The sequence below is a fragment of the Scyliorhinus torazame genome, chromosome 10 (genome assembly GCF_047496885.1).
Source record: "Scyliorhinus torazame isolate Kashiwa2021f chromosome 10, sScyTor2.1, whole genome shotgun sequence".
NCBI lineage: Eukaryota > Metazoa > Chordata > Chondrichthyes > Carcharhiniformes > Scyliorhinidae > Scyliorhinus > Scyliorhinus torazame.
Genome location: NC_092716.1, coordinates 80,145,538 through 80,173,497, shown reverse-complemented (window position 1 = coordinate 80,173,497; position 27,960 = coordinate 80,145,538). Strand labels below are relative to the sequence as shown.

At 44.6% G+C, this 27,960-nt stretch overlaps 1 protein-coding gene across 3 annotated transcripts in view; it reads right to left on the bottom strand.

Moving 5' to 3' along the window:
* Positions 1-27,960, bottom strand: part of nfatc3a (nuclear factor of activated T cells 3a) — a 205,285-nt gene that overhangs the window by 85,621 nt on the left and 91,704 nt on the right. For all 3 annotated transcript variants that reach the window (XM_072518290.1, XM_072518292.1, XM_072518291.1), the window contains exons 5-6: positions 25,851-26,023; positions 23,868-24,008 (exon numbers count right to left, since the gene is read on the bottom strand). In XM_072518290.1, the coding sequence (XP_072374391.1) occupies positions 23,868-24,008; positions 25,851-26,023 (314 nt within the window). The remainder of the gene's footprint in view (positions 1-23,867; positions 24,009-25,850; positions 26,024-27,960) is intronic.

The window sequence follows — 27,960 nt, the reverse complement described above, 5'->3', positions numbered from 1 at the left end:
TCACATGAACACAATTGTAAATACCACCACAGTTCCTGAGGGCCGTAGGGTGCTCTCCCCTTTTAGAGCTGACTGGTAGTGATTTAACCCTGATTAGTAAGTTCGCGGGTGACACCCAGGTTGGTGGAGTGGCAGATAGTGTTGAGGATTGTCAGAAGATGTTTAACCCGGACAAATGTGAGGTAATGGACAGAAGTTTGGACATAGAGGGGAAATATACCGTAAATGGCCAAACTCTAAGGAATATAGAAAGTCAGAGAGATCTGGGCATGCAGGTCCACAGATCTTTGAAGGTGGCAACAAAAGTGGACAAGGTAGTCAAGAAAGCATATGGAATGCTTGCCTTCATTGGACGGGGCATCGAGTATAAAAACTGGCAAGTCATGCTGCAGTTGTATAGAACCATGGGGCAGCCGCACTTGGAACATTGCGCACAATTCGAATTCGGGTCGGCATACTACCAGAAGGATATGGAGACTTTGGAAAGGGTGCAGAGTAGTTTACCAAGTTGCTTCCTGGTCTGGAGGGTGTTAGCTATGTAGAGAGGCTGAGTAGACTCGGACTGTTTTCATTAGAAAGACGGAGGTTGAGGGGTGACCTCATAGAGGTCTACAAGATTATGAGGGGCATGGATAGAGTGGAGGGGTCAGTCACCAGGGGGCATAGGTTTAATGTCCATGGGGCAACGTTTAGATGCGAGACAGGTTTTTTTACGCAGAGGGTGGCAAGTGCCTGGAAAGCGTTGCCAGGGGAGGTTGTGGTAATGGCGTTCAAAAGGCATCTTGACAAACACATGGATAGGATGGGTATAGAGGGATACGGCACAAGGAAGTGCTGAGGGTTTTGGCAAAGGTTGGCATCATGACCGATACAGGCTTGGAGGGCCAAAGGACATGTTCCTGTGCTGTATTGTTCGTTGTTCTTTGTTGGGTCACCACACCTCAAGCAAGAGGCTAAGTTGAGATGGCGGGGCCTTCATGAATAACCTCAGTTAGTAAAGGAATTGATTATTCCTTGCTGTCGGCTCTCCATATAACGAAACAGCCGTCCAACCAACTGAGCTAACCCGACCCCCAACTCTCAGCCCTCTGAATCATCATCTTTGTGACCATTATTCATGTACACTAACACCAGGATTCTGATCTTGTAATCACCTAAAATTCTCTTTTCCTTAAGGTGGCTGGCCAGAAGTGAGGGAAGTCCTTGAATTTTTACATTATACATAGACACATATTTGCATATGCTAGAAATGTGCATCTCTGTCCAGCATGCGTACCAAGACACATGCACAGGCATCCAGGTTTGCATTTAAACAGTATGCTTTACCAAATTTCTCACCATTATTTAGTACATAGTAATATCTCAGAACAAAACAATTTAATGAATGAACACTAAATTTCTTGGTAATGCTAGTTGAATGATAACCACTGAGCACAGTGCAGGGAGATGTTCATCTCGAAGTAGGGCAAAAGGATCTTTAATGTCCATCTGAACAGGCTTTGGTTTAATGCCTCATTGGAAGAATGTCCCCTCCTAAATGACATGCTCAAATCCACAAGAAGGTTTGAATCAAAAACCTTCCGAATCCAGAGCCATCTATTATCAATTGAGACAGACAACTAACACAATTACAGGACCAGTTTACTCAGTCCAGACAAGGGGTCAAAATGGGATTCTCCTGATTTAGAAGAGTCATTGCCACACATAGATAGAATGAAGTCACAATGACATACATAACTTTTTATATTATCTCACTTTTTAAAAAAAACATTTGTTTTCTTTACAATTGTGTGTGTTGCTTTTAAAGTACTATCGTCATTCAGTACTCAAAATAAAATCTAGATAGTTGTAGCCTGTTGGCAAGTTTTAATAATACATACGATTCAACATTTATGGAAGCTGAAGCACCTGCAAAATTACTTTAAAGAAAGCAGCAGAGCGTGATATAGTTGGAAGCCTGAGAGTTCAGCGAGTACTTGCAGAAGAAGCCAAGGAAATGGGAAAACTTTCAGTCTTTAGCTTATAGTTTCAAAACATTTTAAAGCAAGCAAAGTTCCTCGATCATATGGGTCTTAAAAGGTACTTCATAATACGGTTCAGGGGCATCTGGAGAATTTTTCTCCTGAAGTGGTGTAGATTGAAAATTTTATTCATTACTTGTGATTAGGATTATAAATTATTCCTACGATAGTTTTTTTCCCACTACATTATACAACTAGTCTTCTCCATAAATCATTGCAGAATCTTGTGTACGCCTCAATTCTTATAAAAAGAAAGATTCTAGACAGTCAGAATCGTTATGATATTTTAATTTTCCTGTTCACATTCATGTTGATTTGGTCTTTTTTACTCTATTACGACATTATAAATGGAAAATTTAGTTTAAACTCAGCAGCATTTTCAACACCACACTTTCTACAATTTTGATACCTGGCTACTTACCCAGAATACAGGTGTCAAATTCTAACACCAGGGAAACATTATTTTGCTTAGGAACAATGATAATTATTAGGGCTCAACACTGGCCCAGTGATGATTTATGATTAAATGCTTACCCTTAAAATATAAAATTATTTGCAAAACTGTTCAAAAATATGAAATGCTTTCTAAAATTGCTGACAGTTAAAAATAATTATTTAAAATGATCAGCGTAACCCTTTTAATTGTGGTCATCTACTTAAAATATTTGGCAAATAAACAATTTTACTAAATTACGTGCCTGTTCGCTCAAGTTGGCTAGAGCACAGTACTTAAAAAATGTCAATAGAAAGGGGTCAGTCCCCATACCAACTGAGGTAGTTCTTGATGCCTGCCTCTTCTCCTTATCCCATTGTGATATCATGGCAGGCAGATATGTGGAGCCCCATGATTAGCAGCCCTCAGATAAAGCAAGCATTACATGGAAAGAGACAGACAAGCATTTATATAGCAGATTTAATGTAATAAAACATTCCAAAGAGCTTCACAGCAGCTTTAAAAAACAAAAATTTGACACCAGGCTAAATAAGGAGATATTAGACCAGCTGATCAAAAGCTTGGTGAAAGAGTTGGGTTTTAAACAGCTTCTTAAAGGTGGAAAGGAAAAGAGGTGGAGAATTTAAGGGAAGGAGTTTCAGAGCAAAGCACATTGCAGTTGAAGGCACAGCTACCAAAGGTAGACAGTTAAAATCAGGGATGTTCAAGAGGCTGGAATTTGAATGCAGTTGTCTCTGGAGTGCTGAGGAGCTGGAGGAGATTAATTACATAGGGAGAGATACGAGGGAAGGATTTGAAAACAAGGATGAATATTTTTAAAAATAGAAGTATTGCTTAACTAAGGGTTAATGTCAATGAACACAGAGCTGAGGAGCAAATGAGACTTGGTAAGAACACAGCAGCAGAATTTTGGATGACCAAAGTTTATGGAGGTTAGAATGCTGGAGATCATCCAGGTTGCCTTCAAATAATCAAGTCTAGAGGCAGCATGGATGAGGGTTTCAGCAACAGATGAGCCAAGGCAGGGGCAGAGACCGACACTGTTACAGAGGTGGAGACTGGTGGTCTTTATAATGACATAGGTATGTAGCTGGAAGATCATCTTTGGGTATGGAACCAAGTTTGCAAACCGCCTGGGCTAGGGATATCAGTATATAGCAGGACCAGAGACAATAGCAACTCGGGAATTAATTTTCTTAGTACTGCATCATATACTACGGAAAATTAGAATATTTTCTGAGCAAAATAAAAATTGAAGCTGCCATCTAACGTCAATTTATTCTCAGTCTGTATGCTCTATTTTCCAATTAGGAAATTCATGTTAATGTTATCTAAGCTTTACACATTTTCAATATCATTTCCTTATTAGATAAAGCAAATTGCATTTCTTGCTCTCAACTTTAGCCTCATTGAAATGAAATGAAAATCGCTTATTGTCACAAGTAGGTTACTGTGAAAAGCCCCTAGTCGCCACATTCCGATGCCTGTTCGGGGAGGCTGGTACGGGAATTTAACCGTGCTGCTGGCCTGCTTTCAAAGCCAGCGATTTAGTCCTGTGCTAAACAGCCCCTATTATCTTCCAAACAACTGAATGTTTTTAATTCAATTTTGCAACTTGTAAAAGTGGGATTTGTCTATAAAACCACTGGTTTCTTCATTGATCAATATCTAAGCAGGTAACCAATAACACAATTCTAGTCTGTGTCCACAGTCAGAATTTGAGTATCTTATTAACAGCTCTACTCACCCCCACTTGCACATATTGATCCCCTCAGTGATACCAAAAAGACCAAACTCTCCCCAGACATCATGAGGCTGAGAATATTTTCAGTTAATGACTTAAATATTCTCGAATGGTGAAAATAAATAGATTTTTGCTGTCCCCGCCCACCTGCCAGCTCTCAGTTTTCAATTTGAAGTCCCAGTTTTCCATCTGAAGTCACAGTATGCTCGAGTAATTGTGGTTTCACAGGAGCAATTTAAGAACTTTAACTCCTTTGATTGAACTTTACCTTAACACAGGCAGATAAAACTTGCCCACAGTAGCTGGCACCACCTAAGCACATGTGAAATTTTCAATAAGCTCTTGATAAAGAAGGATATGTGGTGTTATGTGAGAGTACCTTTAAGAAATGGATGTTTAAGCAATGTACCTTTAAGAAATGGAGCTGATCATATTACTGAAGTGATGTCACAGGGTGGGGGGAGCTGAGCTCACTTCTGCTTTTTTTGAGTTTCAGTTTGAGAACGCAGCTGGGAGTGTCTGTGTGTTTTGCTGTGAGCTGCAGGAAGAAACACAGACCTGGTCTGTTGATTTCTGCAATCCAAAGACTATAAATATATTGAATGTAACCTAATGTGCTCCTATTTTTGAAGATTTGAAGTCTTTTGGATGTTTAAAGGAACAGTTTGAAGGATTATTTAGTGTTGTAGTCTTTTGGGGTTATCTTTGAAGTAATGGGTGTTAAGATATTCAATGTTTGTTTTAAAAGGGTTAACTTGAGTTCACTTGTTCATTTCTGCTGTATCACACCTGGAGAGTACGCCGTGTGCTTCCCACACCACAATCTATTAAAAGTTGTGGGTCGGTGAACTCCATGAAACACTTTGGGGTTCTGTAAACCCAGACCCATAACAGTGGTGAATTTATTTGATCATTATATAGCCAAAATAATGGATGGGTTCAGTGATTAATCATACCATAGAATCCCTACAGTGCAGAAGACGGCCATTTGGCCTATCGAGTCTGCGCCGACCCTGTGAAAGAGCATCCTAACCAGCCTCCCTTCCACCCCATATCCCCACCTAACCTACACATCACTGGACTCTTAAGGGGCAATTTTAGCATGGCCTATCCACCTAACCCGTGCATTTTTGGGCTGAGAGGGGAAACCGGAGCACCTGGAAAAAACACACTCTGTCACAAGGAGAACATGCAAACTCCACACAAGCTAGAATACAGCCCAGATCCTTGGTGCTATGAGGCAACAAAACTAACCACTATGCCACCGTGTCGCCCAAATTAACTGTATGATTGGTCTTCTTACTTCGAGTTGTATGCACTCATCTGATATGAGCCAATTCCGAATTTCAATATAAATGAGAAATATTTTAGGACAATTTTGAAGTAGGCTGCAACAATCCAAATATGATCAGCCGAATTCTCCATTTGGGAGACTAAGTGCGGACGCCGAGACTGAATCGCGAGTATTCTATGTGGATAAAAGCAGCGCTAGTCCCGGAGAGTTTCAGATCTCGTTAGTGGACGAGCACCAGTGCCACATAGGACTTGCACAATTCCAATGGAGGCCGACCCTCATCCCAGCCAGGATGATGGCACTGGTTGCGCTGGAGCATGCTTATCTCCACCGCCCACCTCCTGGCTGCCCCCACGACATCCCCAGCCCTGGCAGAACCCTCCCTCCAGCCAGTGGCTCAACTGCCAGCACACTATAGCGATGTTGGGCACTTTTCATATCCCCACTCTTTCCTTCAACAACCACAATGTTCCGATTTGAAATACTGCAAGTGAACCTCACCGTCGGCAATTTCTCCTGGCGGAGCTGGGAGAATGCGGCCGTAACCTGGCCGTGCATATTTAAATGAGCCGAATGGATGGATCATTTAAATATTACCTGGCTCACGGCCAGTGAGGGTGTGGTCCAGATCATGCTATGCACGACAGGTTGGGTGACCCGCGCGCAGTTTTTCACCAAGCGTAAAGTCCGATTTGGGCCTCTCCCATGATGCACCTGGCGCGCCGAGATTGGCGCCAGCCACAACACGGTGGGAAACCATTCATGTTAAATGGGGTTTCACCCACAACTGTGGTTGACAGAGCTCCTAACTATGTCCAACCCATCTCATGCATCTCTGCCCTCACCCCTTTCCCGCCCTCCCAGAAGCATGACAGGGTGCCTCTTGTATCACTTTTCACCCCACCAGCCTCCACATTCAAAAGATCATCCACTGCCATTTCCACCAACTCCAGCATGACACCACAACTAAGGGTGGTTTAGCTCAGTTGGCTAGACAGCTGGTTTACAATGCAGAGCAAAGCCAGTAGTGCGGTTTCAATTCCCATACCGGCTAGATTATTCATGAAGACCTTCCTTCTCAACCTTGCCCCTCGCCGGAGGTGGGGTGATCCTCAGGTTAAACCACCACCAGTCAGCTCTCCCCATCAAAGGAGAAAGCAGTCTATGGTCACCTGGGACTATGACGACTTTACCTTTGCCACCACTAAACACACCTACAGCCCACCCCTCCCCATTCACCTATTCCACTGCGACTACTCCCTCCACAACACCCTGGTCCACTACTCTTTTCCCCAATCCTTCCATCCCCTTCTCGCAGCACCTTTCATGCCATCACAGAAAGTGCAATATCTGCTCCTCGACCTCCACACTGTCCAAGGGCCCATACACCTTTCAGGTGATGCAGTATTTCACACGCACGTCCTCCAATTTGGTCTACTAGATTCGCTGCTCCCAATGCAAGTCTCTTCTACATTGGAGAGACTAAATGTAGACTGGGTGACCACTTTGCGGAAGACCTTCGCTCCGTCTGCAAACATGACCCCAACTTTCCGATTGCTTGCCATTTCAGCTAAACACCCTTGTCCGTTCTTGGCCTGCTGCAATGCTCCAGTGAAGTCCAATGTAAAGTGGAAGAACAACACCTCATCTTCCAATTAGGTGCGTTACAGCCTTTTGGACTGAACATTAAATTCAACAACTTTAGACTGTGAACTTTCCCCTCCATTTTGACCACCCTCTTTATTTTCTGTTATTCAGTTCCCCTGGCTTGTCCCAACACCCTCTCTCTCTCCCTCCCCCCCCCCCCCCCCCCCCCCCCCCCCCCCCGCCCCTCCACACATGGCCACTGACCTTTGCTGGTCAGCTTTTCTCCCACTGAGCAATAACCTATGTTCCCCTGCATTCTGCTTTGTCTTTTTCCAACTTAGGCACGATTAACACTCTTCAATCCCTAATGACACCATTAACAACCCCCTTTCTCATGCCCATGACATATTTGTCAATCTCTCCTTAACTCCAGCCTGTCACTGACTTTCCATTCTGCGCCATCCCCTCTCCTAGCATATAATTCATCACACTCGAAACATTAACAATGAGCACGATCGGAAGGCCACGCTGTGCCTGAAAAGCAGCGTGCCAAGGTGCAACGTGGCCGATAGATGCCGGGAGACCCCATTCACGGGATTTACTCAGCTCTTTTTGCCTTGCGAAATCTAACACGATCTCGTGAGACGGTCAATGTGCAGGATCACTTTTTGGCAAATCTGCATTTTACATTGAGATAGTTAGTCTCACTGTAATATTCAGTTTTCCAAGGCGTTGGGATCGATCCCCTTCACCTTGGAAACCTCGAGCAAGCGCAGTCAATACTGGTCTCCACAAACAGGGTCAGGCAGAGTGGCACTCGTGGGGGTCTCCAAGAGGATTGGAGGCCCCCAGTTGCATGCCCTTTGGGCAGGGCGGCACCCTAATATTGCTAGTGCCACCTGGGCAACCTGGCACTGCCAGCCTGGCACCCTGGCGGTTCCACCTGGGTGCCAACCTGGCACTGCCAAGATGCCCAGCTGGCACTGCCAGGTGGCAGGGATCTGCCAGGGTACCAGGTTGGCACTGCCAAGGAGCCAAGCTGGTATTTTTTGCACGGCAGTGATCGGGTCATGGGTCTCCAGAGATCAGGACGCCATTTCCACTACACTGAGGGGTTCCGGCGAATAGAGCTTCTCAATGCAGAAAACGGGGCTGTGTGGGGCCTCGGCCATGCGTTCCCCGCTGAGGCCCCCTATCTAACCAGAGTGCCTTTTGATAGCGTTGTGTATCTTGGCGCTGTGAGCTGCTGAGTTTATCCAGCATTTTGTTTTATTTCAGATTTTCAGCATCCGCAGTATTTTGCTTTTATTTGAGAGTTTGATAGCCTGTTTATTGAGGGTTATTTGCAGTATCTGTAAATTCCCAAAAGCAAGTCAAAAACAAAAATCAAATAACTACCAAACATTTTTCCCCTCATATTTTAGATCTTTGACAGATTCTGTTAAAACATCTACACAGAGCAGCTCACCTCGATGGCTGCGGAAATGATGCTGATGAGAGATCATCAGAAGAGGCTGCAGGACAAAATGGAGGATCTGGAGAATAGATCGCGCAGGCAGAATTTGAGGATCGTGGGCCTGCCAGAGGGCAGTGAGTGAGTGGAAACCGATGCATATGTGGCACGAATGTTTGAGAAGGTGCTCGGTGAAGGAGCGTTTGCTCGGCCGTTGGAGGTGGACAGGGCGCACTTGAGGAAGCCGCAGAGAAATGAGCCGATGGTGGTGCGAATGCACTGGTTCCTGGATTGGCCAGGCTGACGAGGCACTGTACATGGGAAGGCAGCGAGCTACGTGTCTACCAGGACTTGGGTGTGGAGCTGGCAAAAAGGAGGGTGAGCTTTAAGAAGGTTAATTCAGCCCTCTTTAAGAAGGGGGTGAAGTTTGGCATGTTGTACCCGGTGTGACAGTGGGTAACGTATGAGGGCCAGGAACTCTACTTGGGATCGCCATAGAACATACATAGAACATAGAAAATACAGCACAGAACAGGCCCTTCGGCCCACGATGTTGTGCCGAACCTTTGTCCTAGATTAATCATAGATTATCATTGAATCTACAGTGCAGAAGGAGGCCATTCGGCCCCCTGAGTCTGCACCAGCTCTTGGAAAGAGCACCCTACTCAAACTGAACACCTCCACCCAACACCAAGGGCAATTTGGACATTAAGGGCAATTTATCATTGGCCAATTCACCTAACCCGCACATCTTTGGACTGTGGGAGGAAACCGGAGCACCCGGAGGAAACCCACGCAGACACGGGGAGGACGTGCAGACTCCGCACAGACAATGACCCAAGCCGAAATCGAACCTGGGACCATGGATCTGTGAAGCAATTGTGCTATCCACAATGCTACCGTGCTGCCCTTAAGAACAAATAAATCTACACTATATCATTTTCCCGTAATCCATGTACCTATCCAACAGCTGCTTGAAGGTCACTAATGTTTCCGACTCAACTACTTCCACAGGCAGTGCATTCCATGCCCCCACTACTCTCTGGGTAAAGAACCTACCTCTGATATCCCTCCTATATCTTCCACCTTTCACCTTAAATTTATGTCCCCTTGTAATGGTGTGTTCCACCTGGGGAAAAAGTCTCTGACTGTCTACTCTATCTATTCCCCTGATCATCTTATAAACCTCTATCAAGTCGCCCCTCATCCTTCTCCGCTCTAATGAGAAAAGGCCTAGCACCCTCAACCTTTCCTCGTAAGACCTACTCTCCATTCCAGGCAACATCCTGGTAAATCTTCTTTGCACCTTTTCCAGAGCTTCCACATCCTTCCTAAAATGAGGCGACCAGAACTGTACACAGTACTCCAAATGTGGCCTTACCAAAGTTTTGTACAGCTGCATCATCACCTCACGGCTCTTAAATTCAATCCCTCTGTTAATGAACGCGAGCACACCATAGGCCTTCTTCACAGCTCTATCCACTTGAGTGGCAACTTTCAAAGATGTATGAACATAGACCCCAAGGTCTCTCTGCTCCTCCACAATGCCAAGAACTCTACCGTTAACCCTGTATTCCGCATTCATATTTGTCCTTCCAAAATGGACAACCTCACACTTTTCAGGGTTCAACTCCATCTGCCACTTCTCAGCCCAGCTCTGCATCCTATCTATGGTGATGATAGGATGAAAGCCATGATGATCTTTATCAGAGACAATGGATTGGCAGGAAAAGGAGGACATTGAACTCTGGAGGGAGTGTTTATATTTTGTATTTTTATTTTCTTCTGGTTTGTATGAACCACTTTTGCACTATGTTTGGGGCCACTGCTCTGTTCTGTTTTTGGGTCTGTTTTGTTCTAAATGGGGGATGGTGGGCTGCTTTTTATTCTTTGTGTTTGTTGGGGATAGTAAAGTTTGTACAGATAGGATGGTCGAGCAGGGATGAGGGGAATCAGTGCGGGAGGTAGGATGCTTGGCGCCATGGACAGGAGCCACCAGGCAGTGGGAGGCGAGGTGATAAATTTGTTGATGGGGGTTGGGATTGTTATTTTGCTGGTGGTGGGGGTGGAGGGGCGGAGAGGGGGGGGGGGCAGAAGTCTGCTGACAGGGGAGGGACTGACGAATGGCAGAGGTCGATGGCGGTGGGTGCCCGAGGGCAGGCCTGAAGAGGCACGGGACGCGGCTGGAGACTGGCCTAGGAAGGGCTATGGTTGATCGGCGGGGGGTGGGTGCTGAGGAAGGAGCGGGTAGGGCAGGTATTCCATTCGGGCCTAGATTCTAAAACAAGGGGAGTAGCTGATTAATAAGCAGGTGGCGTTTGAAGTGGGAAGCATTGTGGCGGACTCGGGGGGGCAGACACGTTATGGTGAGCGGGAAGTTGGAGGGGATGCCGGTGGTACTGGTGAACATTTATGCACCCAACTGGGATGATGTAGAGTTTATGAGGCGGCTTTGGGGAAGATCCCCGACCTGGACTCGCATCGGCTGATTATGTTGGGGGGACTTTAATACGGTCATAGATTGGAGACTAGATCGGTCGAGTTAGAGGACAGGGAGGGTGTCAGTGGCTGCGAAGGAACTAAAGGGTCTTATGGAACAGATGGAGGGGGGGGGATCCGTGGAGGTTTGGGCGGCCGAGATCAAAGGGATTTTCTTTTTACTCCCATGTACACAAAGAGTACTCCCGGATTGACTTTTTCATTATGGTTAGGATGTTGTTTGTGGGGATGGTGGATGCCAAGTATTTAGCGATAGTAGTGTCGGATCATGCCCCACACTAGGTGGATTTAGGGGCGAGTAAGGAGGGGGGCCAGCGCCCGCACTTAAGATTAGATCTGGGACTATTAGCAGATGAACAAGGTTTGTGTGCAGGTGAAGGAGGCCATTCAGAGATAAGTGGAGCTAAACGATACAGGAGAGGTCTTGACAGCTACAGAATGGGAGGCGTTGAATGCCGTGGTGAGGGGGGAGTTTATCTCGATACAGGCGCACAGGGAGAAGGTCGAGCGGGTGGAGATGGATAGACTGCTTAAGGCGATTGTTCAGGTTGACGAGAGGTATTAGGAGGCCCTGGTGGAGGGGTTGTTGAAGGAGCGGCAGAAGCTGCAGATGGAATTGAGTTGTTATCTACAGGGAAGGAGTGGGGCAATTGAGAAAGGCAAGAGGGGCGGTGCATGAATATGGGGAGAAGGCCAGTAGGATGTTAGCACACCAGTTTAGGAAAGGGGAGGCAGCTAGAGAGATAGGGAGAGTGAAGGATAGAGGAGGGGAACACGATCTTGGACCCAGTGGGGGTAAATGAGGTGTTTAGGGAATTTTATAGTAGGATGTACGAGTCGGAACCCCATCCAGGGGTGGAGGGGATGAGGTGGTTTTTGGAAGGACTGGAGTTCCCAAAAGTGGAAGAAGAGTTGGTGGAGGGCTTAGGGGCCCCAACTGGGCTGTTCAAAGTAGTGGAGGTGCTGGAGGCTATGCAGCCGGGCAAGGCCCCGGGGCCGGACAGGTACCTGGTGAAGTTTTATAAAAAGTTTTCAGGGGTGCTGGGGCCCTTGCTGGTAAGGGTGTTGAATGAGGCTAGGGAGCGAGGGGTACTTCCCCCCCCAACGATGTCACAGGCCTCAATCTCCCTTATCCAGAAGCGGGAGAAAGACCCGGAACAATGCGGGTCAAATAGACCAATCTCCCTTCTGAATGTGGAAGCCAAATTGCTGGCGAAGATCTTGGCCTCGAGAAGAGAGAATGGTGTGCCAGGGGTGATAGGGAATAATCAGACGGATTTACGAAAGGGAGGCAGTTAACAGCCAACGTCAGAAGGCTCTTATGATGCCCTCCGAGGGAATGGAGGTGGAAGTGGTGGGCGCCATGTATGCGGAGAAGGCCTTTCATCGGGTGTAGTGGAAGTACCTGTGGAAGGTCTTGGGGCTGTTTGGATTTGGGCACGGTTTTGTGGACTGGGTCCGGTTGCTGTAGAAGGTTCCGGTAGCGAGCATGCGGAAAAACCGAGTGAACTCAGATTATTTTAGGCTGCACCGGGGGATGAGGCAGGAGTGTCCACTCTCCCCACTGGTGTCTTCCTTGGCCATAGAGCCACTGGCAGTGGCGCTGAAAGCATCAAAGGGCTATTAGCTGTATGTCTGCATGTCATGACGTCTCTGATGCTCCCTCTAGTGTTTACTTAATCATAGTGTATTTACATTAACCCAGTGTGTATTTACAGTGATACATATCACCACAATGAGGATCCATGGGGAATTCGGTCGTTTTTTGGGGTATAAATTGAATATGGGCAAAAGCGAGGTCTTGGCCATTCAGGCGAGGGGGGAGGAGAGGAGATTGGGGGCGATGCCATTCAAGGTGATAGGAGGGAGTTTCCGGTATTTGGGAATCCAGGTGGCACGGGGGGTGGAGCAGCTACACAAGTTGAACTTGGCTCAGTTAGTGGAGCAGATGAAGGAGAACTTTCGGAGGTGCGATATGCTCCCGTTGTCACTGGCAGGGAGGGTACAGACTGTAAAGATGATAGTTCTCACGAGATTTTTGTTCATATTCCAGTGCCTGCCTATTTTTATTCTGAAAGCTTTTTTAAGAGGGTGAATGCGGTGATGTCTGGGTTTGTATGCCGGGTAAAACCCCGTGGGTAAAGAAGGTGCTGCTGGAGCGGGGCCAAGGGGGGGTGGGGGGCTGGTCCAACCGAATTTCAGGAACTACTATTGGGCGGCAAACATAGCAATAATCAGGAGGTTGGTAGTGGGGAGGGGTCGGTATGGGGGCAGGTTGAGGCGGCATCGTGTAGGGGCACATGTTTAGGGGCACTGATAGTGGCACCTCTGTCGTTCTTGCCAGCTTGGTACTCCACAAGCCCGGTGGTGGTGTCGGCTTTGGGGGTGTGGGGACAGTGGCAGAAGCATATGGGAGTGGAGGGAGCTTCGGTATGGGCTCCAATTTATGGCAATCACCAGTTTGAGCTGAAAGCAGATACAAAGGGGGGGGGGGGATGGTTGAGGCTAGATTAGTAAGTGGAGGAGGGGGTCTGGGGAAATGTGTATGTAAGCCATGTTGGGTGGGTGTGGTTGTTGGTTGGGTGGGTGTTACTTTGTTGTGTTTTCTCTTGAAATTTACAAATGCCTTAATAAAATGTTTTTCTTTAAAAAACTTCTACACAGCTAGATATAAACAGCAAAGCAACGACCTCATCCTTCACAAATTGTATGATCGCTATGTTAACGAGGAAACCAGGAAACCTTTACCTTGAAAATTTTGCCAGACACATCGCTGTGAGCTACTTGTTCATATTACTTACAACAGTCAATCATATGTGGCCAGAAGGAGCAAAGTAAATAGGAGCATTTATAAGAACACAGGAAATTGCTGCAGGAGTAGGCCCCATAAACCTGCTCCACCTTTCAACAAGACTGCGGTTAAGTTTCTACATTAACTCCATTTTCTCACCCAAATCCTAGACCACTTGATTACCTTACTGCCCAAAAATCTAAATCAATCTCAATGTCAGACTTGAAACACTCATTAACTGATCATCCACAGTCCTGAGGTACATAATTCCAAAGATTAACAACCCACTCAGAGAATAAATTTGTCATCTTAGTCCTAAATGACTGAACCCTTGTCCTGCGATAATGAGCTTCAATTATAGACTTTAGTCAGGGAAAACGGGCTCTCAGCATCTACCCTATCAAACATGAACAAAAGAGCTGAATGCCAGAGAGTGACTGCCCTCGACATCAAGGCAGCATTTGACCGAGGGGGGGGGGGGGGGGGGGGGGGGGGGGGGGGGCATCAAGGAGCCCTAGCTAAACTGGAGTCAATAGGAATCAGGGGGAAAACTCTCCGCTGGTTGGAGTTATACCTGGCAAAAAGGAAGGTGGCTGTGGTGGTTGGAGGTCAATCATCTCAGCTCCAAGACTGCAGGAGTTCCTCAGGGTAGTGTCTGGGCCCAACCATCTTAAGCAGCTTTATCAATGACCTTCCTTCCATCATAAGATCAGATGTGGGGATGTTGCAGATGACTGTACAATGTTCAACACCATTCGTGACTCCTCAGATAATGAAGCAGTCCATATCCAAATGTAGAAAGGCCTGGATAATATCCAGGCTTGGGCTGACAAGTGTCACGCAATGGCCATCTCTGACAGGAGAGAATCTAACCATCGTCCCTTAGCATTACCATCGTTGAATTCCCCCATAATCAGCATCCTGGGGGCAGCCATCGATCAGAAACTGAACTGGCTATATTAATACATAGAACATAACAGCGCAGTACAGGCCCTTCAGCCCTCGATGTTGCGCCAACCTGTGAAACCACTCTAAAGCCCATCTACACTATTCCCTTATCGTCCATATGTCTATCCAATGACCATTTGAATGCCCTTAGTGTTGGCGAGTCCACTACTGTTGCAGGAAGGGCATTCCACGCCCTTACTACTCTCTGAGTAAAGAGCCTACCTCTGACATCTGTCCTATATCTATCTCCCCTCAATTTAAAGCTATGTCCCCTCGTGCTGGACATCACCATCCGAGGAAAAAGGCTCTCACTGTCCACCCAATCCAATCCTCTGATCATATTGTATGCCTCAATTAAGTCACCTCTTAACTCTCTTCTCTCTAACGAAAACAGCCTCAAGTCCCTCAGCCTTTCCTCATAAGATCTTCCCTCCATACCAGGCAACATTCTGGTAAATCTCCTCTGCACCCTTTCCAATGCTTCCACATCCTTCCTATAATGCAGCGATCAGAATTGCACGCAATACTCCAAATGCGGCCGCACCAGTGTTTTGTACAGCTGCAACATGGCCTCATGGCTCCGAAACTCAATCCCTCTACCAATAAAAGCGAACACACCGTAAGCCTTCTTAACAACCCTCTCAACCTGGGTGGCAACTTTCAGGGATCTATGTACATGGACACCGAGATCTCTCTGCTCATCCACACTGCCAAGAATCTTACCATTAGCCCAGTACTCAGTCTTCCTGTTATTCCTTCCAAAATGAATCGCCTCACACTTTTCTGCATTAAACTCCATTTGCCATCTCTCAACCCAGCGCTGCAGCTTATCTATGTCCCTCTGTAACTTGTAACATCCTTCCGCACTGTCCACAACTCCACCGACTTTTGTGTCATCTGCAAATTTACTCACCCATCCTTCTACAGATGACTGTATAATGTTCAACACCATTCAGGACTCCTCAGGTAATGAAGCAGTCCATATCCAAATGTAGAAAGGCCTGGATAATATCCAGGCTTGGGCTGACAAGTGTCACGTAATGGCCAATACTGTGGCTACCAGAGCAGATCAAAAGCTAGGAGTCCTGTAGCAAGGACCCCCCAAAGCCTGTCCATCGTCTACAGGCACACGTCAGGAATGTAATGGAATACTCTTCACTTGCCTGGATGAGTGCAGCTTCAACAACACAAGAAGCTAACACCATCCAGGACAAAGCAGCCCGCTTGATAGCTCCCCCTTCCACAAACATTCAGTTTCTCAGCTACCAACGAATTGTGACAGCCGTGTGCACCATCTACAAGATGCACTGCAGTAACTCAAGGTTCCTTACCTTCCAAACCCACGACCACTACCATCTGGAAGAACAAGAGCAGCAGATACCTGGAGATTCCCCTCCAAGTCATTCACCACACCGACTTGAAAATACATCGCCGTTCCTTCACTTTTGCTGGGTTAAACTCCCTCCCTAACAGCACTGTGAGTGTACCTACACTTCAGGAACTGCAGCGGTTCAAGAAGGCAGCTCACCCTTTGCAACAACCTCTTGGGTGGCACCTTATTGAATGTCTTCTCAAAATCCAAATATACTATAAACGTGTCCACAGTTTTTCCCTCATTTACCCTCCTAATTATACCCTCAAAAAACTCTTGTGTATTTGTCAAACACTATTGCTCTTTGATAAAACCAAACTAACTCTACCTAATCATATTGTGATTTGCTAAGTGCTTTGTCATCATATTCCTAACTATAGATTATAAGAGCATAGGAAATAGGAGCACCATCTGTCCCTCGAGCCTTTAAAACAATATTTCTTTCAGTTTTATTTTGACCACTACCGATAGAACATACGGTTAAACAAGCTGGCCACGTTTTCTCTCTTCTTCCTTTCTTGGACAGCAGCGTTATATTTTCTAACACTGACAATTCTAGAATTTAGGAAATTCTGGAAGATGAAGCCACCATCCCTGCAGCGAACCCTTTTAAAACTCAATGATATAGGCCATTAGATCCAGGGTGTCAGTTTTCAGCCATAGTTTTTTTTTTAAAGTACATTCTTTTTCCTAATTATTTTTGAATTTCTCACTCCCCACAATTTCTGGTATGTCCTATGTCTCATCTTCTGTAAAGCAAGACACAAAATATTAGTTCGTCTCTCATTCCATTATTGCCCATTATAATTTGCTGCAATACTGCCTCTAAGGGACCTATGATTTATTTCTCCCTTTTTACATACTTTTAGGAGCTGTTATAATCCATTTTTCTATTTCTTGCTAGTTTACCCTCATATTCTATTTCACTCCTCTTTATCAATTTCTTGGCTATCCTTTGCTGATTACTAAAACACCCCTAAACCTCAGGCTTACAACTTTTTTTGACAACAGAGTAAACGTCTTGTTTTAATTTAACTTCTCTAGTTAGGCACTTTTCCACAAGAACTCAAAAATTAGGAGTAGACCATATGGCCTGCTCTGCCATTCAATACGATCATGGCTGATCCCGGACTTCAACTTCATTTTCCTGCCCGTTCCCCATATCCTCTCGATTTCCTGAGACACCAAACACCTGCCTATCCCAGCCGTAAATGTATGCAACAATGGAGGATCCGTAACACTGTGGGGCCGAAAATTCACAGCTCTTAGAGTGAAGTTATTTCTGGTCATCTCAATCCTAAATAATTGACCCTTATCCTGAGACTGTGCCCCAATGTTTTAGCTTTTCCTACCAGCAGAAACAATCCTTCAGAGTCGATCCTATCAAGCACCTTCAGAATTAGTATGTTTCAGTGAGATCACTTTCATTTTCTAAACTCCAGATAAAATAGATCTAATTTGCTCAGCCTCTTGTCAAAGGTCAACTCCCTCATCCCAGGACCAATTTTGAAAACCTTTGCTGTGCCACCTACAATGCAGGTACATCTTTTCTCAAACATGGAGACAAAACCCGAAACAACTCTAGCAAAGTCTCTATTCCTGTACTCCACTCCCCTTGCAATAAAGGCCCATATACCATTTGCATTCCTAGTTGCTTGCTGTACCTATATGTTAACTTATGTTCCATGTGCAAGCACATCCAAGTCGCTATGAACATCAATACTTGGCGGTTTCACAACTTGTAAAAATATTTAGCTCTTCTATTTATTTTTTTGACCAAAGTGAATAGCTTCACACTTCCCTACATTTATAATTCATCTGCCTTCTATTACTCGCTCACTTAAGCTCTCTATGTCTCGTTGCAACCAGCACAGGTGGCAGGGTTGCAGTGGTTAGCACTGCTGCTTCACAGTGCCAAGTTCGATTCTGGCCTTGGGTGACTGTCCATATGGAATTCACTGGTTGCTCTGGTTTCCTCCCACAATTCAAATATGTACAGATTTGGTGGATTGACCATGGTCAATGTGAAGGGTTACAGGGCTAGGGTGGGGAGTGGGCCTATGGAGTGCTCTTTTGGGCGGCGCAGTGACACAGCGATAGCACTCCTGCCTCACAGCACCAAGGACCCAAGTTCAATTACACACTTGGGTGATGTATGGAGTTTGCACTTTCTCCAAGTCTCTGCATGGGTGTCCTCTGGATGCTCTGGTTTCCTCCCACAATCCAAATATGTGCAGGTTAGGTGAATTGGCTATGCTAAATGATGGCACTCCTGCCTCACAGCGCAAAGGACCCAGGTTCAATTACATCCTTGGGTGACTGTATGGAGTTTGCACTTTCTCCACGTCTCTGCATGGGTGTCCTCTGGATGCTCTGGTTTCCTCCCACAATCCAAATATGTGCAGGGTAGGTGAATTGGCCATGCTAAATTGCCCCTTAGTGTCCAGGGATGTGCAGGTTGGGTGGGGTCCTCTTTCAGAGCGTCAGTGCTGACTCGGTGGGCCAAATGGCCTCCTTCTGCACGGTGGGAATTCTAGTCTAATTATATGCCATAGTGTGGCCCCTTATCGAAAAGCTTTTGGAAATCCAGGTATACCATATCTACTGGTCCCCCTTTATCTACCATACTAGTTACATCTTCAAAAAATTCCAATAAGGGGTGGCACAGTGGTGCAATGGTTAGCACTGCTGCCTACAGCACTGAGGACCCTGGTTCGATCCCGGCTCCGAGTTACTGTCTGTATGAAGTTTGCACATGCTCCCTGTGTCTGCGTGGTTTCACGCCCACAACCCAAAGATGCGCAGGTGAGGTGGGTTGGCCTTGCTAAATTGCCCCTTAATTGGAACAACAAATATTTGGGTACTCGACATTTATTTGAAAAAAAGAAACAAAAATTTCAATGTTGACTTGTTCTAAATATGCTTTTCTAAGTGCATTGTTCACAGTTCCTTAATAATAGATTCCAGCATTTTCCTACAACTAATATTAGGTTAATGGTCCTGGAATTCACATTTTTTTTCCCCTCCCTCCTACTTGGAAAGCAGAGTAAAATTTACCAACTTCAATCTGTGGGACCATTCTCAAATCCAGTGAATTCTAGAAAATCGCAGCCAATTCATCCATTACCTATGCAGCTATATCCTGTAGAATTCTAGGCCGTAGACCATTAGGCCCCAGGTAACTGTTGGATTTTAGTCCCTTTAGTTACTCCAATACTTTTACTCATTAAAATATCCTCTGTCTCTGATTCTAACTTTAGCTACTGGCTTCCTTTTTATATACTTGCAAAAGCTCTCACAATGTATTTACATAACTAGCCAGTTTACTCACATTTGTTTCCCTTTTTATCCGCTTTTTAGATGCCCTTCCAATGGTTTCTAAAACATTCTCATTCCACAGACTTTTTTTTACAATATTGTAAGCCCTTCTATTAATCTAATACTATCCATAACTTCCTGTCTGAGACACTACCTTGCTGCATTTTTCATCTTCCATGGAATGCATTTTAGTTGGACTTTTTTTTTAAACAAAGTGATTTTTTAAAGTATTTCTTTACGTGTCTCTCACTGTTCCTTTACAGCCCTACCTTTTAATCTATTTACCTTAGCAAGTTCTCCCCTCATACCTATGTAATTGTCTTTTTATTAAGTTAACAATCTTCGTTTGTAATTGGAGTATCTTATCTTCAAATTTAATCTGGAATTCAGTCATGTTATGATCACTGTTTTCCAGTGGATCTTTTATTACAAAATTACTAATTAACCCTGCTTCATTACACAATACTAGGTCTAAGAAAGCTTCATCCATAGTTGGTTCCAAAATGTCTTGGTCCAAGAAACTATCACAAAAATATTTCACAAATTCATCTCCTAGTCTCCTAGGCCACTATTCTCAATTTGATTGCCTAAATCTATCTGAAGATTAAAGTCCCTCACAAATATTACATTGCTTTTGTTACAAGCTCAAATAATTCCTCATTTAACACTCTGTCCAACAGTATAATTACTATTAGGGGCCTATAACTACCCCATTAGTATTTTCTGACTCTTGCTATTTCTAATTTCTATGCATACTGACTCTACATCGTGGTCTTCTGAGGCCAGCAACGGTCTTTCAAAACGTCCAGTGGAGTTAAAAGGCAATGTATGCTTGTTGACAATTATGAATTTTTAAAAAAATATTTGTCACTGCTTATCTACTTAACTCTAATTTCCTAATCTACCTCTGCTCACTCACCCTTCATGCCTCCATAATTGACCCAATATCATTCTTGAAAGTAATTTGAAATTCTCTCCTAGTATCTTCATAGATCTAAAATATCCTGTTCCCTAGTTAGTTCCTTGACTAGTGTTGAAAGGCCATCAACCTGCTTTGTTAACTTTATTTTTCTCTCCATCGATACTGTCTGGCTTGCTGAGTATTTCCAGCATTTTCAGTTATTTCAGATTTCCAGGATATGCAGTATTTATGCTTTTGTATTTCCAGTTATCTGCATCATTAATTCATCTATCTTGCTTTGTGCATTCAGATACAGTCTGTAGTTTTAACATATTACTATTTTCCCTGATGTGACCTTGCTCGCTCATGTAATTGTACTTTAAAACCCTCTATACTTTCCTGACACAATCTGCTTGATTTTATCTAAAACACTGCGCTGTTCTATAGCCTTGACTGTTCTATTCATACTTGTAAACCGCTTGCCAACCTAGAACCTTCTGACCTGGAAATTAAGAGCATTACAATTATGTCAATCCAACACACAAGGTCGGAGAGGCCAGAATGAGATGGCCAGCAAGATAGCCACTGCTCTTTGATCAGCAGTTTAAAGAAATACTCAAAAGTACTGTTTCATTGGTTAATAATGCACTAAGGCTATGACTTTTACACAAATGCAGCAACAGTACATAATTCAGTCTTTACTAAGGATTGCTCTAGTCACTGTAGTGAAATACTCTACAATACACTGGCTAATGACTTACCAGCGATTATTCTGCCTAATCAAAATCTCTCCAGAATCTGAAAGTTACAACAATATCTGGAAATAACTGCTCAATTTCAAAGGTGTCAAACAATCTATCACTGGGATTACAATGGTTTTTGGTTATTTGAATTTGAGTATCAGAAGCAGACTTATTAAGAACCAATGGGCTTGATTCAATTAAATGGGATCAAGGTCCCATAGCGAGCACGGTTGGGTCTCAGCGGGGAACGCGTGGCCGAGGTTACACATAGCCCCATTTTGTACACTGGGGAGCTCCCGATCTCCAAGGCCCCCGAAGCGATCCCAGACACCCCAACCCGAATGCACTAGGGTCTCCCCCGTGCCCCCCCCAAACAACACCAAACAACCGATTGCGCATGCAGAAAATGCCGGCGTGGCACCTTGGCAGTGCCAACGTGGCACCGCCCATGTCAGCTGGCAATGCCACCTGGGCACCTTCGCAGTGCAAGGCTGGCACCAACGTGGTACTGCCAGGGTGCCCAGGGGCATCACCCTGCCCAAAGGACATGCGGCTGGGTGCCTCTGATCCCCTGGGAGACCTTGGGCGAGTGCCGTTCCATGTGGTCCGTTTGTGGGGACCAGTGCTGAACAGCGCTCGTCCTCGATCTCCGAGATGAAGGGGATGAATCCCAAAGCCTCAGGTACCTTGGGAATCTAATATGCAGATTTGCCAAAACATGATCCCACCCACAATGAGCCGGATTTACATCGCAATGTCTCGCGAGATCGCGTTGGATCTCACAAGACATAGTGGACCGGGTAGATCCTGCCTGCAGGATCTCCTGGCTTTTATCAGCCATGCTGTGCCGCATGAGCTGCTTTTCGCGTGCAGAACGGCCATTGGATCGCACCCAGTGACTTGAACTGATTGAATTTGAATCTCTAAAATGTTCCTCTGATAGGGCTACAAAACGTAAGGCAATTCAAAATTAAGCACCTAAAGATGACATCCTGTCTTTGCCTCAGAAAAATTGTTCTTCCATCTGAAAACCAGTTCATACTCAGTTTCGAAGCATAGCTGCATATACAAGAACAGGTTTTGCAGACCGTTCACCTGTGGATGGGCAGCTACCAAAGATAGGTATCTAGTAAAACATGGGAATTGCTATTTGCTTAAAGAGGCTACTAAATAGGCTCTAAATTGATGGGTAGAAAACCGACCAGACGCTGTGGGCTGACTTTCCCCAGCCCGTGGAGATGGCCCGGGAAGCGTCGAAATATGGCAGAGGAAAATGTCAGGAGAGAAATACCCCGGCAACCTCCTGGCAGGTCCCTGGGAATGGGGGTCTTGTTTATGGAAGGGGAGAGGTTCTCACAGTGGGCCCCCTTCAGTAGCAATGGTTTCCACTGCAGCAGCAGCATCATTGCTACCCCACGAGTCCACCCCCCTCACCCAACACTGATCATTGAAACCTGTCTGCCTGTCCCGGCTCTGTGATGAACTTACCTGCTCTTTCAGGGCGTCGCTAGTAGTGGTGCTGTTGAAGCTGCTGAGCAATTTCTTTCTGATTATGCCGGCAGCAGACCTGGGGTGCCTTCGTCGACTGTATGACAGCCCCCGCAGCATGCAGTTAATTGGCTGCATGGCTGCTGTCAAGAGCATGTTTTACCAGGGTCCCTGCCCCCACCATTTTCAGCTGAGAGCAGATCCCTATAATGACAAAATTCACCCCTATATCCGAGAACATAACTACACACTCTATCACAACTTGTTTATATAGCACCCTCAGCACAATAAGATGTTCTTCACATTAGAGGTAAAAAGCTAAACTTAAAACAAGCCATATTAGACCATGATGTGGAGATGCCGGTGCTGGACTGGGGTGAGCACAGTAAGAAGTCTTACAACACCAGGTTAAAGTCCAACAGGACTTCTTACTGTGCTCACCCCAGTCCAACGCCGGCATCTCCACATCATGGTGATTCAAAACAAACCTGTTGGACTTTAACCTGGTGTTGTAAGACTTCTTACTTATTAGAACATGTTAGAGCATACGATCAAAAATTTGAAGCAAATTTCAAGTAGCGTTTTAAAAGAAAGAGTGTTAAAGGGGAGATGTTTGGGAGGAAACTGTAGACCTTAGGGCAGAAGCACCTGAATGCAAGGCCATCTCCATCAATGGGGAAGCAATAAAAATCATGTCACAGTTAGATGAGCACAGCTTTGCCTCAAATTTACAGAGGGTAGAATGGCAGAGGCCAGCCAGGACATATTTGAACAGTCACATCTAGAGGCAATGAAGAGATGGATGAGGTCTTCAGCAACAGATGAGACACGCTGGGCAGAATCAAGCCAAGTGACACGCTGGCAGAATCAAGCCAGATACAGAGGTGGAAACATGTGGGCTTCGTGATGACAAGGATGTGAGTTGGCAAGTTCAGCTTTAGGTCAAGTATGTCACCAAGGTTGCAGACTAAGGTTACACAAATCGAATAATGATAAATAGGAGAAAAGTAAGTAGACACGCGAGAGCACAGCCAACATAGAGCCGGAAATAAAATTTATTATTCAAAATTCTCCATCTGGTATGCTGATTTTAACCAAGTAAAGGATAACAAGGAAAATAAAACAAAATTTGCATGCAAGCAAAGCTGCATTTGAGGTGAAGATCACAACTGACTCTTTTCCAAAATAAAGATAATTCTAGACAACCAACAACTTAAAATGGCATTCAGTGCAGCTAATTGCATAATTCTTTACCTGGGCCTTTTTCAAGGAAGACAATCTTAGATTCCGGAAGAAAATTGAAGCCATTAACGATCATTTCTTCTCCACCATTGACGGAGCATGAATTGATGCTGTACTTTTCAATCTGAGGAAGTTCCTGAGCTGAACGCTGGGCTGTATTAATCAAGTAACAAGGATTACTGATTAAAAAAACCTTACCAAGTACATATTTATTACATCATCGATTCTTCGTCAATTCCACACAATGTGTTAAGAGATATAGGAAATGCTCAAAAAGAGCATAGTACATAAGAATCACAAACACAAACCATACAAATATTACAAAGTCAAATTTTGAATATGTGCAGGTGCATTTACTCCAGTTCTGCTTTACCTGCTCAAAGGATGTGTCTGCTCTGCCCAAATATGCATTCTGCGCTAGCCCTCTCTAATGCAGTTTTGGACATTCTCAATATCGATAAAGCATTTAGCGGCTAATATCAAGCACAGTTAAAAAAGATCCAAAACATTCAAGAAATGTCTCAAATTAAATTCTGATGATATTTCCAGATGATTGAGATGACAGGATAGCTATGAAAGTACAAAACGTTCACATAGTCAATCTGATTTAGATAGTAGCCGATGTGTTCATTTTTAAACAAAGGAATCCACAACAGTAGTGAAATCAACAATTAGGTGAATTTCAGCAATGAATTAATTTTGTGATATAACAATATTTTGGTCACATGAAAGGAAAATACATTCTGCATCTGAAATATTTCACTACTGAGACAATAGGAAGTTTGTGTCCGTACACATATGAACAGTAGTACAGCATATATGTGCTTCTGCTAGGGTTCCAGAGAGTGTGAAGAAACAATATTAAAAACAAGTTAGCAAAACTATCTGACAGTGAACAGCACCAAAGTACATTAACTCATGGTAGCACAGCCCGTATTCAACCCATAATATTCCACATGGTGAATCCCAATACCAAATACTCAGTAAATTACAACTTGAGAACATTTCCCTGCTTCCTTAGTCTTTCCTCACACATGCCAACACCAGGACTATCAATGAGTGTTATCTAAATAAGTTGGTGCACAAGAGCACTGAAAGTAGGAGGAGACCACATGGCCCATCAAACCTGCTCTGACATTCAATCAAATTAAGGCTGATAGAACCATAGAAATGATACAGCAGAATAGGAGGCCATTTGGCCCTTCCTATCCATGCCAAGACAAACCCAGGTGCCCTTTCTAATCCCATTTTCCTGCACACAGCCCATAGCCCTTCAGCTTACAGCGCTTAAGGTGCAGATCCAGGAATTTTTTTAAACATTTTTATAAAAAGTTTAGGGTCTCTGCCTCCACAACTAACTCAGCAAGCGAATTCCAGACAGCCCCCATCCTCTGCGTAAAATGTTTTTCCTCGTGTCCCCTCTATTCCTTCTGCCATTTACCTTGAATCTATGGCCCTGGTTCTTGAACTCTCTGCCAAGGGAAACCGGTTCCTCCTGTCTACTCTATCTCTACCTCTCACAATTTTGTATACCTCAATCATGTCACCCCTCAGTCTTCTTGGGCTTCAAGTGCACTTTCCCACCTGCTTTCCAGATTCCTTAATTCCCTGAGAGAACAAAGATCTGTCTATCCCAGCCTTAAGTGTATTCAATGAAGAAGCATTCAGAATCCTCTGGTGTAGAGAATTCCAAAGATTCACAACATTTGAGTGAAGAAATTTCTCATCTTAGTCCTAAATGATCGGCCCCTTATCCTGAGACTGATGCCCTGTGAAATGAGATGACAGGTGCATGTCAAATTTTACTATAATCTTACATCCCACAATCTAAACATATAGTGCCTGACAACAACTAGTGGGAGGCACAGTATCTAGACATCTACACCTGGCCAAATAAAGCAAGTCACTAAAGCAGCAATCTCTGTGGAGAGATATGGAAACATGATGAAAAATTGTAGGAAAATAAAGTTTGACGAATGTGAATTTAATACTAACAGCATTCAACAGGAATGGAAGCTGCTTGCAGTGAGACAACTTTTCCATTGGGTTGTGGGATGTGCACACGGAAAACAAGGCGAACTCTTGTATTTTTTCTACCAATGTCAGTTTCACCCTTGCGAAGTTCAATATCAGAGTTGCGTAGTTTCAAAATTCCTGCACAGTCAATGCTAGAAAGAAACAAAACAGATTTGTAAGAAATGCATGTTACATGAACCTAAATGGGACCACTTTAAAAAGTTGTTTAATTTTAAATGGATTTTAAATAAAACTTGAGCAATCAGCTGTCTCGTATGAAAACGGAAACAAAATATCGGGAAAAAACAGGCTAATACTAAGCCACACTAATTAGTTTGCTCCATGAATAATATAAACCAACATTCTGATTTTCACACATTTAGTCTGGGGTGCTAAAAAGGTAAATTTACGGTGAAGGTATCTTCATTTTTTGCTCAGTTTAGTGACATGAATTTTGAAGCTTGGACACAATGATACCTGCTCCTGCAATTCAATAAAACTCATGAGAATGCTGCTTTTTGTAAGGCGAAGCACATAAAGCTGTCACTGGCCAATCAGATTTGATGTTTTAAAGTAGTAGTAAAAAGCTGCAACACTCACAGCAGGGATAAAATGCATCAGGCAATTTCCTAGAAACTGGTTTCCACCCATCGATGTCTTCAGGATAAAATAAAGCTACAAGTCTTGCTCGCAAAGCTCTTACTTCCCTAGCTCAATCAAACACTCACAGCTGTACTACGAGAGGACACCTCAGAGGGCAGTGAGGCTATATGGGCAGAGATCAGGAATAAGAAGGGTGCAGTCACAATGTTGGGGGTTTACTATAGGCCTCCCAACAGCCAGCGGGAGATAGAGGAGCAGATAGGTAGACAGATTTTGGAGAAGAGTAAAAACAACAGGGTTGTGGTGATGGGAGACTTCAACTTCCCCAATACTGACTGGGACTCACTTAGTGCCAGGGGCTTAGACGGGGCAGAGTTTGTAAGGAGCATCCAGGAGGGCTTCTTAAAACAATATGTAGACAGTCCAACTAGGGAAGGGGCGGTACTGGACCTGGCATTGGGGAATGAGCCCGGCCAGGCGATAGAAGTTTCAGTAGAGGAGCATTTCGGGAACAGTGACCACAATTCAGTAAGTTTTAAAGTGCTGGTGGACAAGGATAAGAGTGGTCCTAGGGTGAATGTGCTAAATTGGGGGAAGGCTAATTATAACAATATTAGGCGGGAACTGAAGAACCTAGATTGGGGGCGGATGTTTGAGGGCAAATCAACATCTGACATGTGGGAGGCTTTCAAGTGTCAGTTGAAAGGAATTCAGGACCGGCATGTTCCTGTGAGGAAGAAGGATAAATACGGCAATTTTCGGGAACCTTGGATAACGAGAGATATTGTAGGCCTCGTCAAAAAGAAAAAGGAGGCATTTGTCAGGGCTAAAAGGCTGGGAACAGACAAAGCCTGTGTGGAATATAAGGAAAGTAGGAAGGAACTTAAGCAAGGAGTCAGGAGGGCTGGAAGGGGTCACGAAAAGTCATTAGCAAATAGGGTTAAGGAAAATCCCAAAGCTTTTTACACATACATAAAAAGCAAGAGGGTAGCCAGGGAAAGGGTTGGCCCACTGAAGGATAGGCAAGGGAATCTATGTGTTGAGCCAGAGAAAATGGGAGAGGTACTAAATTAATACTTTGCATCAGTATTCACCAAAGAGAAGGAATTGGTAGATGTTGAGTCTGGAGAAGGGTGTGTAGATAGCCTGGGTCACATTGAGATCCAAAAAGATGAGGTATTGGGCGTCTTAAGACCATAAGACATAGGAGTGGAAGTAAGGCCATTCGGCCCATCGAGTCCACTCCACCATTCAATCATGGCTGATTTCAACTCCATTTACCCGCTCACTCTCCATAGCCCTTAATTCCTCGAGAAATCAAGAATTTATCAACTTCTATAAGTTACTGTGAAAAGCCCCCTTAAAAAATATTAAGGTAGATAAGTCCCCAGGGCCTGATGGGATCTACCCCAGAATACTGAAGGAGGCTGGAGAGGAAATTGCTGAGGCCTTGACAGAAATCTTTGGATCCTCACTGTCTTCAGGT